Source organism: Melanotaenia boesemani, chromosome 6, assembly GCF_017639745.1.
Source record: "Melanotaenia boesemani isolate fMelBoe1 chromosome 6, fMelBoe1.pri, whole genome shotgun sequence".
Lineage (NCBI taxonomy): Eukaryota > Metazoa > Chordata > Actinopteri > Atheriniformes > Melanotaeniidae > Melanotaenia > Melanotaenia boesemani.
In genome coordinates, this window is record NC_055687.1 from 2,903,878 (window position 1) to 2,918,666 (window position 14,789).

A 14,789-nucleotide genomic window follows, 5' to 3' on the forward strand; every position below is an offset into this window, starting at 1 on the left:
GTGTATTAATATCTTTATTGCAGGGGCAAGGTACAAAAAATGAACAAAATCATGAACATAAATGCAAAACAACAAAACAAGTATCACATGTGATGTTGCCCCCCTCCAGTAGAAGACGTATCGCTGCCTGTTGCTTCTGATCGTTTTATTATGCCTCAGATATTTAGTTTAGTCCGGCTCAGAGCATCTCTCCATCTTCAGTCTCTTCTCCAAACATGGTCCCTTCCGTAGCCGGCATGTTTTTCTACGAAGAAGCCAGAGAAGAACAAACTCCACACAGAACCACCAAACCTTCTGTGAGGCATCAGTGCAGCACACCACCATGCAGCCCCCCAAACTCACCAAGAGCTGCATCACGGTGTCCAGTTATATCTTATTAAACAAAGGTCTGAATAAAGGTTTTACAAACAACTTGCTACTGAAGTTCACTTTTAAACACGAAGATTTGAAGCGTGCAGGTCACTAATAGTCTTGAGCTGGTTCCAGATACATCTGGTTGTGGTTCTGGTAATCATAATGATTGGTTAAATGGTTATTGTCTAAGCCCATGTAAGTGTCATCATGATACATGTTGGCATAGTTCTGCTCTCCGTCGTCCAGGTCCAGATCTGGGTCTGCATGGACTGGATTAACCAGCGGACTGAGTCTTTTTAAAGCTGCCTTTTCTCCAAATGCGCGGTACAGGTACACCACAAGGACAAACTGGAGCACCTGCAGAGAGACGAGCAGCTGAGTGAATTATTCTGTTAGCACCGGCTAGATCAGTGGCTCCCAACCTGGGGTCCAGGGCCCCCAGTGCGGTCCCTCAAAGAACACAGGGGATCCCCGAGGCGTTGAACATTCAGAGCCGTTGTAATTAATGTCCACACATCGTCCCTATTTTAAGAAAGAAGAGTGAGACTCTATGTTGTAGATTAAACTTTGGCTTTATGAAAGGACAGAACTCAGCCAGAATACAGTATTTATGGTGAGAATCTCACTTTTGAAAGAATAAAACCAGCCCAGGGTGGGGCAGGGGGTCCACGGATGTTTAGTATTTGCATGAAGGGGATCCCAAAGGAAAACAGGCTGGGAACCAGTGATCTAGAGGATGCTGAGGTAACTACAACAGAAACATGGCCATATTTCCAAAAAGAGCTAAAAGGTTCTAAAAGCCCCCACTAAATGTCAATAAGATGTTTTCTGTGTTTTACATAACATAAGCAACATCAGCCGTCAGCTCTGATGTCCAGTTAGTTTGTATTCCCTGCTCCTTGGATTTATTTGGGTTTATTCTTGTCCTGGCTTCCCTTGTTTGTCCCTGTTACCCTCCATCGCTCCTACATGGCCTCAGTTACCTGGGTTAACTGACACAGCTTTATCATCTGAATAAAGTTAAAGAACCGAGCTGTGTCAGATCATTTCTGGCAGATAAGCTTTACATTTGTTTGTGACAACGAAAATATTTATTTCTAATTTAATTAACACAGTATGATTAACACTACACCCCAGTTCCTGTAGCTGATGCTAGTTCACAGTACACCAGCTTATCCTCACTCACAGCTCCTCCACCAAGCCTCCCCTCTCCTCCCATTTGTCTGTTCATAACTGCGATGGCACAAAATCAAAATCTGCAACACAAAGATGTTACACCCAGCCCAAGCTGTGCAGCATCCCATGAATGATTCCAGAGAGGACACAGCTGTGCAGCATTCAGTAACTGGACCTTGAAAAAGATTCCAGGTTTGTTACCTGCAGTAAAATGAGGCCCACGTCCATGCTGATGACAGTCAGGATGTTCTCCTGCAGCCAGTCGGTGAGCCTCCGACTGCAGCTCTGCAGCAACAAACACACATGACATAAGCCAGCCTCAGTCCGTGTAAACACCGACATTCAGTAACAGTCAGTACATACACAAAGCGTCTGTTTATGTTAGATGTAACGGCCAAAGCAAGGAGGGTGACCAATGCAGTAAGCATTAAGGCACATTTTGCTATTTGTCTGTGTTGATTCTGCTGTATTGTCCCGTTTCTGCTGGATTTTCGTAACTCCACCTGCAGCTTAGACTCAACCCACATAAATGGCATCACAACATGGGTCTCACTCGGGAGAAGGATGCTTTGACTTTCTGTAGTAAACAGAAGTTTTTTGTTTTTATATAAATTGCAAAAAGCTGCAATTTTTGTCACATTGAAAATGAATAGGAAATGACCAAAAACCCAGCTCACATTGGAGACCTCATTCGTTCGTTCGTTCGTTCGTTCATTCGTTCGTTCGTTCGTTCGTTCGTTCATTCGTTCGTTCGTTCGTTCGCTCATTCATTCATTCGTCCCTCATGGATAAAGGTCTCAAGCTCCAAGTTATTTATTTATTTATTTTGTTTGTTTATTCATTCATTCATTCATTCATTCATTCATTCATTCATTCATTCATTCATTCATTCATTCATTCATTCATTCATTTTCTATACCACTTGTTCCAATTCATGGATGCAACACACTCTAAATCTGGCTCTTAAAATTATATAGAAAAATCCTCAAAAAAAAACTTCTTTCACATCCACATTTTTCCTGTAAATACACAAATTATACGTCAAAATGTCAGGATTTTTCTGGACTTTCATCCAATGGTTTTTTTCTTGAATCGCCTCACAGAGTGGCCCAACCCCTGGCTCCGTTAGAATAATCATATTTTTCTCAAATCAGGAGACGGAGGGTGTTTTAACTCATAAAAACCACATAAAAGACGGCAGAATGATGAAAAATGACATTGGTTTGTTCTCCTGCTACTCAGGGTTTAATAAAGTTTTCACTCGAGTGCTTAAAGTCTCCGATGAACTAAACGCTCTGACCTGGTGTCTGTTTCTCAGTGACTCAGTAGATATTGTCTTATTCGTCATAGAAACGCAAATGAGCAGGCCCTGTCGTCATAGCAGCGGCAGCCAACAGGCGGTCCGTCATTGTAACGTGGCTGCCCCTCTACTGAGTGGACAGTAGCTGCTTTGGCACCTTTCAAAATTTCTTCAGAAATGTTCTAGTTTGTACATCACACTTCATGTACACGAGCATTTATTTAAATCAGCAGAGCTGCAGCTTTCAGGGAGTTTGTTTCAGAAACTGAACGCTGCCTCTCCACGTTTAGTTCTGACTCTGGGGACAGAAAGTAGACCTGATCCTGATGACTCGGTGGATCTGGTTGGTTCTACGTTCTTGGTTCATAATAAGCCAGAAGATCTTCAATGCATTGCAGTGAGTAAAGCTGTGGTTTGTGTTGGTGGGTGAGAGATTGGGAGGAACATGGCGGGAGCAGAACAGAGGCGACCTGATTACCTGTGAGGAGAGCATTAAAAGAGCTGAGTCAGCATGTGTGGTGGTCCTGGAGGGAGGAGCTTGGTGACTGTCACAGGGATTAAGACCATTTGTGCTCAGTGGATTTTAGTGGGAGGGTGTGGATCGAAGCCCAGACCCTGGAGATGGGTCTTGATCCCTGGGAAGGTTAAGTGGCTTTTTAAATCCTGTTAACCGTGTAGGAGTACTTCTCGTGTATCAGGGACATGTGGTCAAGCGAGCCTCAAATGTCATGATAAAAAAGAAAAAAGGTACATAAAAAAATAAATACTAAAGTTTCCCACTGATCTGTTCAAAATGCATTTTCAGTATGACTCTACACATTTTTTAAATTTTATTAAGTAAAATCACTGAATTTGAGTATTTCCCAATCAAATCCAGGGCAGAAATCCAGGGTGAGGCAGTAGCGAGCTGTGTCTCAACTTTAACTGGTGATCCAGTACAAACTGGGCTGCAAGACCGTTTCCTCAGCATATCGCCAATATGAACTTTACAGGAATATTTCTTATACACCATGACTCTCCACAGTCTGTGTAATGTCTTTAATGTGTGTGTGAGACAAATATTCCTGCTGATCTACAATAAAGTGCAGAGAAAAGTCAGCAGGCGAGGCAGGCAGTACTCTACCAGAAAGCCCTACCCAGTAAGAGGTTCTGGTCAACCATGCTGAACATAGCACTGCGATCCAGTGGTCCCAGGACTGATGTTTCTGCTATCTGAGCAGACCTGTGTGGTGTGGCTGAAAAGCTGACTGGCAGACATGAAAACATATCTTTCATGCCTGAAGTTGTGTTACTGTAACATTAGAGCATCCTGGAGCGTTTTCCTATGAACATACTGTAAGCAGTGGGGTCCCACTGAATAGTTTCTGTTACTTAAACAGGGTGATAAACAAATTTAATGTCCTTCAAGTATCTGAGTAGCAGCCCTTATAAGAGCAGGTCTAACTCTAAATGTTAAGGAAACGAGCCTCAAAGATTCCTTCAGCATCTCCTTTTATGGGGAAAGGAGATAAATCTGCACCATCTTTATGCTGTTTTTCAGAATTATTTTCACCAGCTGATGCACTTTTGTTTTAATCTGGCTTCCATCCACTGGTACTCTGACTAAGTTTGACTCTTAAAACATGATGTTGTGTTTTTATTTTAAGTACCTGGTCAAAAGTGCCGTTTCCTCGTGTAAATAGCGGCTCAGTGAAGTTGATATTCTCTGAGCACCAGGATGAGTTGAAGCTGCCATGATGTGACCTGAAACAGGAACATGGAAGCACGTCTGGACTCGTCAGGTTCAGACTCTGTATAAAGGAGTTCTGCAGCCAATCAGCAGGGCCGTTCCTACCACAGCACTGCGCCTGTGAATCAATCAGAAAACATGTTGAGACACAGATTTAATGTTTTTAAATGTTAGGAGAAGCATAAATCTGTGTGGAAAAGAAAAACTGGGGAACTGACGTAGATCTGCAGGTTGTCCATCATTCTGTCTCGACTGTTGCTGCCGTTTTCATACTGGGAGATGATCAGATCCACAGTTTCATCCAGAGTCTGTCCAATCTGATCACAACAAACATCTGTAATAATCCACATGTGGAGCTGACCGTAGCTCTGAAGTTGCTCATCACCAACTTCGTGTTTTATGTAGCTGGTAGTTTAAGTCAGGGGTTCTGTTTTACAAACTGGTCCAGGATCCATTCAAATATTAACACCATACGGGTTTAATTGATCTCACTCTTGGTTTGATTTGTATTCAATAAATAAACCGAATCTGCTTGCAGTTTAACAGATAAAACGTTGTAGAATATGACATGAGATCAGCACAGCGGCATACATATATCATATGTATGTGAAACTGCACAAGATGTCCTATAGGCTGGTAATTCATGGAATAAAATCAGCCTTCTACAAGAACAAATTAAAGAGCTCAAGTCAGGCTTATAAACACAAAACCTACTAAATATTAGATTTTACTACAAAAAAAGAAAGAAATAAAATAACAGGAAAATTGTTTAATAAAATTATGCAGTAGTAAAATATATTTAAAAAATAATAAAAGGTTTAAATAAAAATGTAAATATGTAGTTTGAGATATTTGAATAGAAAAAACTTCATTTAGAGATAAATGTTATTAAAATTCTAATTTTATTTATTTAAACTTTTCTTAGAAAAGACGTGACAGACGTTTTCTTCCTCTGTAGCTACATCCCAATTCAGCATCGAAGTGCAGAGGCTATGTAGGCTACGGACTGTCCTACGTAGTCTGCGCACTTCTAAGTTTGCTTACCGTTCATTAAATGGGAAGCCTACCTAGCCGACAAGAGTTTCCCATAGCAGCAACGTAGGATGTTGAATCACTTAAACTTGTGCACAATGAATTCTGGGAGAAAAGCGGCTGTGAAGGATGCACCACCAGCAGCCTTTGCTACAGGCCAAACATAGTGCAGGTTTGTAGGGTGGATTCAGAGGCACCTTCCAAATGGGACCGTGCTTGGTACCACTATGACGTATAGCAAACAAACATGTACTGGGACAGCTGGTATCTCACTTTCTTTCATTATTAAACATTCCAGCAGCTTTCCCATGAGTGTTGGAGTTTGGTTTCTAGATGCTGGTTTACTGGCTTCAGAGCTTCGGTGATGGATGGTGGTAGCTAGCGTTGGCTAACACTCCATACAGACCTCTTGGCTCTGCCTTGTTACCTTCGTTTACTAAACTCTACTAAATTAAGTGGATAGTTGTTGTGCACCATTGTTGCATTTTAGGTGGGTGGTTGGGATGTTTTTGTCTTTTTTCATTTTAAATACTTTCAATATGAATGAAGCTGCAATGCAACTGTGTTTTTCGTGGATAAAGGTAACAGGTAATATCGCTTGTCTCTTCAAGTTACACAGTCTTACAACTCATGTACTAAACTGAAAGTTTTTTTCGGGACCTCTAAGTGCATGGGCCATGTCCCCACAGATTGTCACTAACACTGGTTATATCTGGAGTTTCTCAAAGATTAATATTCTTAACTGCAGTCCTGCTTTTATTTTAAGACTCCGTTCTGTTTTCACTATGTATGATGCCTTCAAGGCCAGCTCTACCCATTTGAACTACATTTGCTGTTGCTTTTGATCTGCCTATTGTTTTTCAAAATTTTTTATAGAAACCATCCTGTAACAGCTGGAGCTTTTAATCCCAGTATAAACCAGTGTGTAGCAGCTTTTAATCCCAGTATAAACCAGTGTGTAGCAGCTTTTAATCCCAGTATAAACCAGTCTGTAGCAGCTTTTAATCCCAGTATAAACCAGTGTGTAGCAGCTTTTAATCCCAGTATAAACCAGTGTGTAGCAGCTTTTAATCCCAGTATAAACCAGTCTGTAGCAGCTTTTAATCCCAGTATAAACCAGTCTGTAGCCGCTTTTAATCCCAGTATAAACCAGTCTGTAGCAGCTTTTAATCCCAGTATAAACCAGTCTGTAGCAGCTTTTAATCCCAGTATAAACCAGTCTGTAGCAGCTTTTAATCCCAGTATAAACCAGTCTGTAGCAGCTTTTAATCCCAGTATAAACCAGTCTGTAACAGCTTTTAATCCCAGTATAAACCAATGTGTAGCAGCTTTTAATCCCAGTATAAACCAGTCTGTAGCAGCTTTTAATCCCAGTATAAACCAGTCTGTAGCAGCTTTTAATCCCAGTATAAACCAGTCTGTAGCAGCTTTTAATCCCAGTATAAACCAGTCTGTAGCAGCTTTTAATCCCAGCATAAACCAGTGTGTAACAGCTTTTAATCCCAGTATAAACCAGTCTGTAGCAGCTTTTAATCCCAGTATAAACCAGTGTGTAACAGCTTTTAATCCCAGTATAAACCAGTGTGTAACAGCTTTTAATCCCAGTATAAACCAATGTGTAGCAGCTTTTAATCCCAGTATAAACCAGTCTGTAGCATCTTTTAATCCCAGTATAAACCAGTCTGTAACAGCTTTTAATCCCAGTATAAACCAGTCTGTAACAGCTTTTAATCCCAGTATAAACCAGTCTGTAGCATCTTTTAATCCCAGTATAAACCAGTCTGTAACAGCTTTTAATCCCAGTATAAACCAGTGTGTAACAGCTTTTAATCCCAGTATGAACCAGTCTGTAGCAGCTTTTAATCCCATTATAAACCAGTCTGTAGCAGCTTTTAATCCCAGTATAAACCAGTCTGTAGCAGCTTTTAATCCCAGTATAAACCAGTCTGTAACAGCTTTTAATCCCAGTATAAACCAGTCTGTAGCATCTTTTAATCCCAGTATAAACCAGTCTGTAACAGCTTTTAATCCCAGTATAAACCAGTGTGTAACAGCTTTTAATCCCAGTATGAACCAGTCTGTAGCAGCTTTTAATCCCATTATAAACCAGTCTGTAGCAGCTTTTAATCCCAGTATAAACCAGTCTGTAGCGGCTTTTAATCCCAGTATAAACCAGTCTGTAGCGGCTTTTAATCCCAGTATAAACCAGTCTGTAGCAGCTTTTAATCCCAGTATAAACCAGTCTGTAGCAGCTTTTAATCCCAGTATAAACCAGTCTGTAACAGCTTTTAATCCCAGTATAAACCAGTCTGTAACAGCTTTTAATCCCAGTATAAACCAGTGTGTAGCAGCTTTTAATCCCAGTATAAACCAGTCTGTAGCAGCTTTTAATCCCAGTATAAACCAGTCTGTAGCAGCTTTTAATCCCAGTATAAACCAGTCTGTAGCAGCTTTTAATCCCAGTATAAACCAGTCTGTAGCAGCTTTTAATCCCAGTATAAACCAGTGTGTAACAGCTTTTAATCCCAGTATACACCAGTCTGTAGCAGCTTTTAATCCCAGTATAAACCAGTCTGTAGCAGCTTTTAATCCCAGTATAAACCAGTGTGTAACAGCTTTTAATCCCAGTATAAACCAGTGTGTAACAGCTTTTAATCCCAGTATAAACCAGTCTGTAGCAGCTTTTAATCCCAGTATAAACCAGTCTGTAGCGGCTTTTAATCCCAGTATAAACCAGTCTGTAGCGGCTTTTAATCCCAGTATAAACCAGTCTGTAGCAGCTTTTAATCCCAGTATAAACCAGTCTGTAGCGGCTTTTAATCCCGGTATAAACCAGTCTGTAGCAGCTTTTAATCCCAGTATAAACCAGTCTGTAGCAGCTTTTAATCCCAGTATAAACCAGTCTGTAACAGCTTTTAATCCCAGTATAAACCAATGTGTAGCAGCTTTTAATCCCAGTATAAACCAGTCTGTAGCAGCTTTTAATCCCAGTATAAACCAGTCTGTAGCAGCTTTTAATCCCAGTATAAACCAGTCTGTAGCAGCTTTTAATCCCAGTATAAACCAGTCTGTAGCAGCTTTTAATCCCAGCATAAACCAGTGTGTAACAGCTTTTAATCCCAGTATAAACCAGTCTGTAGCGGCTTTTAATCCCAGTATAAACCAGTCTGTAGCAGCTTTTAATCCCAGTATAAACCAGTGTGTAGCAGCTTTTAATCCCAGTATAAACCAGTGTGTAGCAGCTTTTAATCCCAGTATAAACCAGTCTGTAACAGCTTTTAATCCCAGTATAAACCAGTCTGTAACAGCTTTTAAACCCAGTGTAAACCAGTCTGTAGTGGCTTTTAATCCCAGTATAAACCAGTCTGTAACAGCTTTTAAACCCAGTGTAAACCAGTCTGTAGTGGCTTTTAATCCTAGTATAAACCAGTGTGTAGCAGCTTTTAATCCCAGTATAAACCAGTCTGTAACAGCTTTTAATCCCAGTATAAACCAGTCTGTAACAGCTTTTAAACCCAGTGTAAACCAGTCTGTAGTGGCTTTTAATCCCAGTATAAACCAGTCTGTAACAGCTTTTAAACCCAGTGTAAACCAGTCTGTAGTGGCTTTTAATCCTAGTATAAACCAGTGTGTAGCAGCTTTTAATCCCAGTATAAACCAGTGTGTAACAGCTTTTAATCCCAGTATAAACCAGTCTGTAGCAGCTTTTAATCCCAGTATAAACCAGTGTGTAGCAGCTTTTAATCCCAGTATAAACCAGTGTGTAGCAGCTTTTAATCCCAGTATAAACCAGTCTGTAACAGCTTTTAATCCCAGTATAAACCAGTCTGTAACAGCTTTTAAACCCAGTGTAAACCAGTCTGTCGTGGCTTTTAATCCCAGTATAAACCAGTCTGTAGTGGCTTTTAATCCTAGTATAAACCAGTGTGTAGCAGCTTTTAATCCCAGTATAAACCAGTCTGTAACAGCTTTTAATCCCAGTATAAACCAGTCTGTAACAGCTTTTAAACCCAGTGTAAACCAGTCTGTAGTGGCTTTTAATCCCAGTATAAACCAGTCTGTAACAGCTTTTAAACCCAGTGTAAACCAGTCTGTAGTGGCTTTTAATCCCAGTATAAACCAGTGTGTAGCAGCTTTTAATCCTAGTATAAACCAGTGTGTAACAGCTTTTAAACCCAGTGTAAACCAGTCTGTAGTGGCTTTTAATCCCAGTATAAACCAGTGTGTAGCAGCTTTTAATCCTAGTATAAACCAGTGTGTAGCAGCTTTTAATCCTAGTATAAACCAGTCTGTAGCAACTGTCAGACTGGGAGGTAAAATGATGTAAAATGAATGTATGAATAGATGTAGCAGCATAAAGGTCGACCAGAAGAAGAAAGCAGAATTTATTACTAACAGAACTTTGTAGAAATAACACACAGACCAACAGTGACCAAACCTTTTCTCATCTCATCGTTCTCTCAAGTCTTGGCTTTCAGGAGAAAAAATATTGTTATTGAAACAAACACACAACAGAAACTATTTCCATGTTTCCACTTTTTCCTCATTTCCAGTTATTCCTGCTACTATTTACCTGCTATCCAAAGTAGGACTGTCCTACCATCCTTTGAATTAATGTTAAATACAGTTAGATTTCGTTTTCTGTAAATATTCAAAGACTTTTGCAAAATTAAGTTCTTTATTTGAAAAACAATAAAGTGTTATTTGAATAAAAATCTATTAAGTTAGTAATTCCGCTGGTCGTAGGTCACCCAACCCTTCCTCTCGCCATAATATTATTGAGTAAATTATACTTCCCTGCAGGTAGTGAGTACACAAGGAGATGATGTCAGATATTACAGGTAATAAATTAAAAGAGAGACTCACCTTGTTTCTGTTTATGAACAAGAGTAGCGTAACAAACAGCTGACCGAGGACCAGAATGATAAGGAAGCCCAGATACTGAGGATAGAGGGTCCAGTTCAGTCACAGCAAAATGAATGAATTATTATTATTCTGTGGGAATGTTTTTATTTGTATAAAAACAACACACACTGGCAACATGTTGGGTTGTTTATGCATGTATGTAATTATGTACAAACTACAACTATATGAGAGCATCCAAGTTATTCATTACAACCAACAAAAGGCTGAAAATGAACCAGACAACATTGTAAAAATAAAGGATTATACTAGTGGGGATCATATGAAGGACTAGTTTTAATCAGGACAGTTGTGAGTTTGTGATGTACAAATAAAGCTAAACTGATCAGATGTGGTTGCAACTCACCACCAGCAGCAGGAAACCCTTCTCAGTACTCGCTCCAACACAACCAGTAATACTGACCAACACCACCACTCCACCAATCACGAGCAGACCTGCTGCCACCACATGCAGCTCCTCTGAACACACACACACACACACACACACACACGTACACACACACACACACACACACACACACACACACAAGGTGGCTGATGATCCAGGCTTTGTTTGGTGATGCACATCTCAGTGCTTTGAGTTGAAAATATTCAGATGTATGTTTTTTTAACGTTGTCATGTTAAACCAGCAGGTACATGCAGCAAAGTGTGTTACCAGAGGAGAGGATGTTCAGGAAGCTTCCAGAGCCAAAAAGAATCCAGATCGCACAGCCGCCAACGGTCAGACCCAGAACCTGCAGAGGTGAGAATGACAGTGAAGGCAGCACATCAACATGGTAAGTTTACGGCAGGCAGATTTTTTTCTACAGCACTTTTCATGCTTAAGGCAACCTAATATGCTGCACATGATCAGAAGAAACATCAGAGGATTTAATCCAATCCATTAGTTTCCTTAGTGTTACGACCCCTGGTCTACAGTCTGTGGGAGGATTGCTGTCTGTCTGGTTGCTGTCTGGTTGCTTCCTGGTGGTTTGAAGCAGCTCCAGCTGGGGACGCCCCTCCCTCTGACGTTGGGTAGTGGTTCACTGCTGCCGCCAGTACGCCCACTTCTACACTGTGCCAGCTCGATGTTTACCAGGTCCCCGCCTTCGTGTTCACCAGCCAATCCAACGGGTCAACAGGGACAACAAAAAGGAGGAAGCACCTGCAATCGGGGCAGCTGTGTTCCATTCGGCCCACGGTTTGCCAGGCTGGGTTTTGGAGAGTAATCGCTGGACTTTAGATTGTGATAATACCCGTGGTGGTTTGTGAGCTTGATTCCTGTCCTGTTTGGTTGTGTGCACTATTGTGCTTTTGAGTTCGAGTTGAGCAGAGCCTCTCTCACCCTTCTTTTTGTGTGAGTCACTTTGAGTTGTCGTTTTGGTATAGTTGACGCTCTCACCTTTTGTGAGTAGCTTTTTAGTTGTTGGTTTGTTTAATAGACCCTTCCACTATTTGTGGGTAGCCTTTTGAGTTGTATGGTAGATTTTGGGTAAGTTTCCTTTCTGTAAACATTAATAGTAACTATAATACCGTAAAACAAGGACACCTTTTGTTTATTATACTATATATAATATATAACCTTGATTAGGACAGCCTTGGTTGTATTTATCCTTTGTTAAATTGTACCAGTGCCTGTAAATAAAACATTGTTATGTATTTATGTTTTGTCCGGCCTTGTTTTGTTAATGACCCTAACCCCCTCAGATATTGCAGAGGGTCGTAACACTTAGCTAGGCCAGTGTTTTTATGAATTAGGTTCTATGAACATAGTTGTTATAAATGGGTCTAATGTAGACCATATAACGTATAATATTTTAATTGTATTATAGTTGGACTACAATAAATTGGACATTTTAAAAGTGACTTGAGAGGACTTTGATGTGAACCTGTTCTGAATAAATAAAGCTTAATTGAACTGAGCTACATCAGGCAGAAAAAAATACAGAAACTAACAGACTACAAATATTAATACAAATGAATAAAACTAAATGAACTGAATAAATGTCTAAACATTTTGCCAAAGAAATGGTAAAACAGGCTTTAAAAATAAGCATAAAGTAATTTACAGGTTATTTAAAAAATCAAAGCAACTAAAGAAACAAACCAAAGAACCAAATACAACTAGAAAAGACACAAAGATCATCAATAATTTATTAAAAAGTTCTGATAATTTACCACAAGGCCATTTTTTATTGGTAACATTTGATCATTATTAATTATTAGACTCTTCTCACCAGGAAGATGCTGTTTAAAACTGCAAAGAAAAACTTCAGCAGCTCAATCTTCACCTCCACCTTCATCTCGACTGGCGATGATGATGATGACTAGCAGCAGGTTCTCTTGTTCTGTCTGGAACCACAGCTGAAGGTTCCTCCGTCAGGTTCTCCAGCACGGAGGGGCTTCTGTTCCTTTCAGAACCCAGTCTGAGCTGAAAACACCTGAATCCAAAGTTCACTTCCTTATTGTCTCTAAACATTAAACCGCTCTGAGTGTCTCCATGGCAACACACACGTCATTACCCGGAGAAGATAGACATACCTGATCTGATTTGCTGGTTTTCTGTCCTCAAAAGGAAGAAGCATCGCTTTAATGTGTCCCCACAAAATGAGAAATACCAGGCCACACACACACACACACACACACAGACAAACTTGGAGTTTTTTTATTATTATTATTTTATTTTTTATTCTTCTTTGCTAAAGGTACTTTTCTGTGTGCTTTAATATTTTTATTAATAAATTGTTTAGAATCCAAACAGCTTTGAAATTTTGTGCACTTCATTTCCCAGAATGCCCCTGGGTGAGTTTCCAGATGAAAACACAAAGATGAATCGCAGCTTTTTCCGTAAGTCATGATTCCCAGTCAGCTGTAAGGAAACACATCAGCTGATCAGTAATCAATAGAGTTTTTACTATTTTTCAGTTTCATCTGGAAACCTGTTAAACCTTTTTAAAAAATACAAAGATTTCTGTATTTTCTCAAAGTTTCCAGAATTCTTTTTTATTCAGTGAAAAGATTCAATAAGTGAGTCATGAAACAATCAATCATGAAGACATGCTGAAGCTTTTTTAAAGCGAGTGTTTCGTGTTACCTTTACTTCTCTCAATAACCTGCTATAAAAACAGATTAACAGTTTATTTTCTTTTTTTAATTGTATCTTTGAAATTAATTTCAGTTTGACTCAAAACAGCCAAATATGTAGTTCTTTGACTAATTTAACCCTTTAAATGCTGATTTGATTCATGATGTTGCTTATGAGGAGCAGAAATGACATAAAATGAGTCATTTCTACATAATGTTGAGGGCCTGGGCATCTTCTTTAGTTTTTATTCGTTGTTCTTTACAGATGAGTTTTAACCTTTTTTACGCATATTTGACAGCTGTTTACTAGTTTATTCGTGGGTGGGATGGCAGGCATCAGTGAGGCATCCTATAAAATGCCACTCCCTGTAGAATTAATAAATAAATACATAATTATCAAATTTGCCTCAGTGATGAACAGGAAAAGAAAAAGATGCAACTTTATTTCTGTAGAATATCCATCCTGTAGAAATATTAAAAAAAACACATTTTACAAATATTTTTAAAAAATACAATTACTAAATAAAAAGTATGTAACAACAAAAAATACAAAAGTAAAATGTACGTAAAAATAGTGCTTGAAAGGGTTAAAACACCAAATATTAGTAACATCGTGGGTTTTGATGCTCCTTATTTTTGCTGAGTCAGATTTAAAGACGTTAAAGTTACTACCTGTTCAGGTCCTTTGGTCAGTGGTTCCCAACCTATTTTCCTTAGGGACCCCCTTCATGCAAATACTAAAGCCATGGACCCCCAGGCCCACCCAGGGCTGAAACTGGTTTTATGCTTTCAAAAGTGAGAGTCTCACCATGAATGACGTGTTCTAGCTGAGTCCTGTGCTTTGATAAAGTTAAATTAACAACGTATAGCCTCACCCTTCTTTCTTAAAATAGGAACGATGTGTGGACATTAATCACAATGGCTCTGAATGGTCAAAGCCTCGAGGACCCCCTGAACTCTTTGGGAGACCCCAGGTTGGGAACCACTGACATAGATGACAAAACAGTCACACAAAAACACATTTTTTCAAATCTCACTCCCATTACATTACGTGATCCTGCAGTCTGCAATTTCAGGGTTTCATTTTGGAGAAAAAGACTATTTACCATCACATAGTGCCATTTTTCCATTAAATGTCTAATCAATCAGTCTGTCAGTCAGTCAGTCAGTCAGTCAATCAATCAGTCAGTCAGTCAGTCAGTCAGTCAGTC

At 39.6% G+C, this 14,789-nt stretch overlaps 1 protein-coding gene across 1 annotated transcript; it reads right to left on the reverse strand.

Moving 5' to 3' along the window:
- Nucleotides 1-259: 259 nt before the first annotated feature.
- On the reverse strand, nt 260-12,977 carry si:ch73-139j3.4 (CD82 antigen). The gene is made up of 8 exons (XM_041988364.1): nt 12,732-12,977; nt 11,171-11,249; nt 10,861-10,973; nt 10,458-10,532; nt 4,778-4,876; nt 4,480-4,677; nt 1,732-1,815; nt 260-711 (listed from the first exon to the last, which is right to left on the reverse strand). Exons 1-8 carry the CDS (start codon nt 12,795-12,797, stop codon nt 463-465), a joined length of 963 nt encoding a protein of 320 aa, XP_041844298.1. The 5' UTR covers nt 12,798-12,977; the 3' UTR covers nt 260-462.
- Nucleotides 12,978-14,789: the final 1,812 nt, after the last annotated feature.

Excerpts from the sequence above, each read along its gene's own strand:
- si:ch73-139j3.4 (XM_041988364.1), bottom strand. The coding sequence starts at position 12,797 with ATGAAGGTGGAGGTGAAGATTGAGCTGCTGAAGTTTTTCTTTGCAGTT. Across the intron at positions 10,533-10,860 it reads AGGGTTTCCTGCTGCTGGTG|TATCTGGGCTTCCTTATCAT; the intron begins GTGAGTTGCAAC and ends CTCTATCCTCAG. Across the intron at positions 712-1,731 it reads TGGGCCTCATTTTACTGCAG|GTGCTCCAGTTTGTCCTTGT; the intron begins GTAACAAACCTG and ends GTCTCTCTGCAG.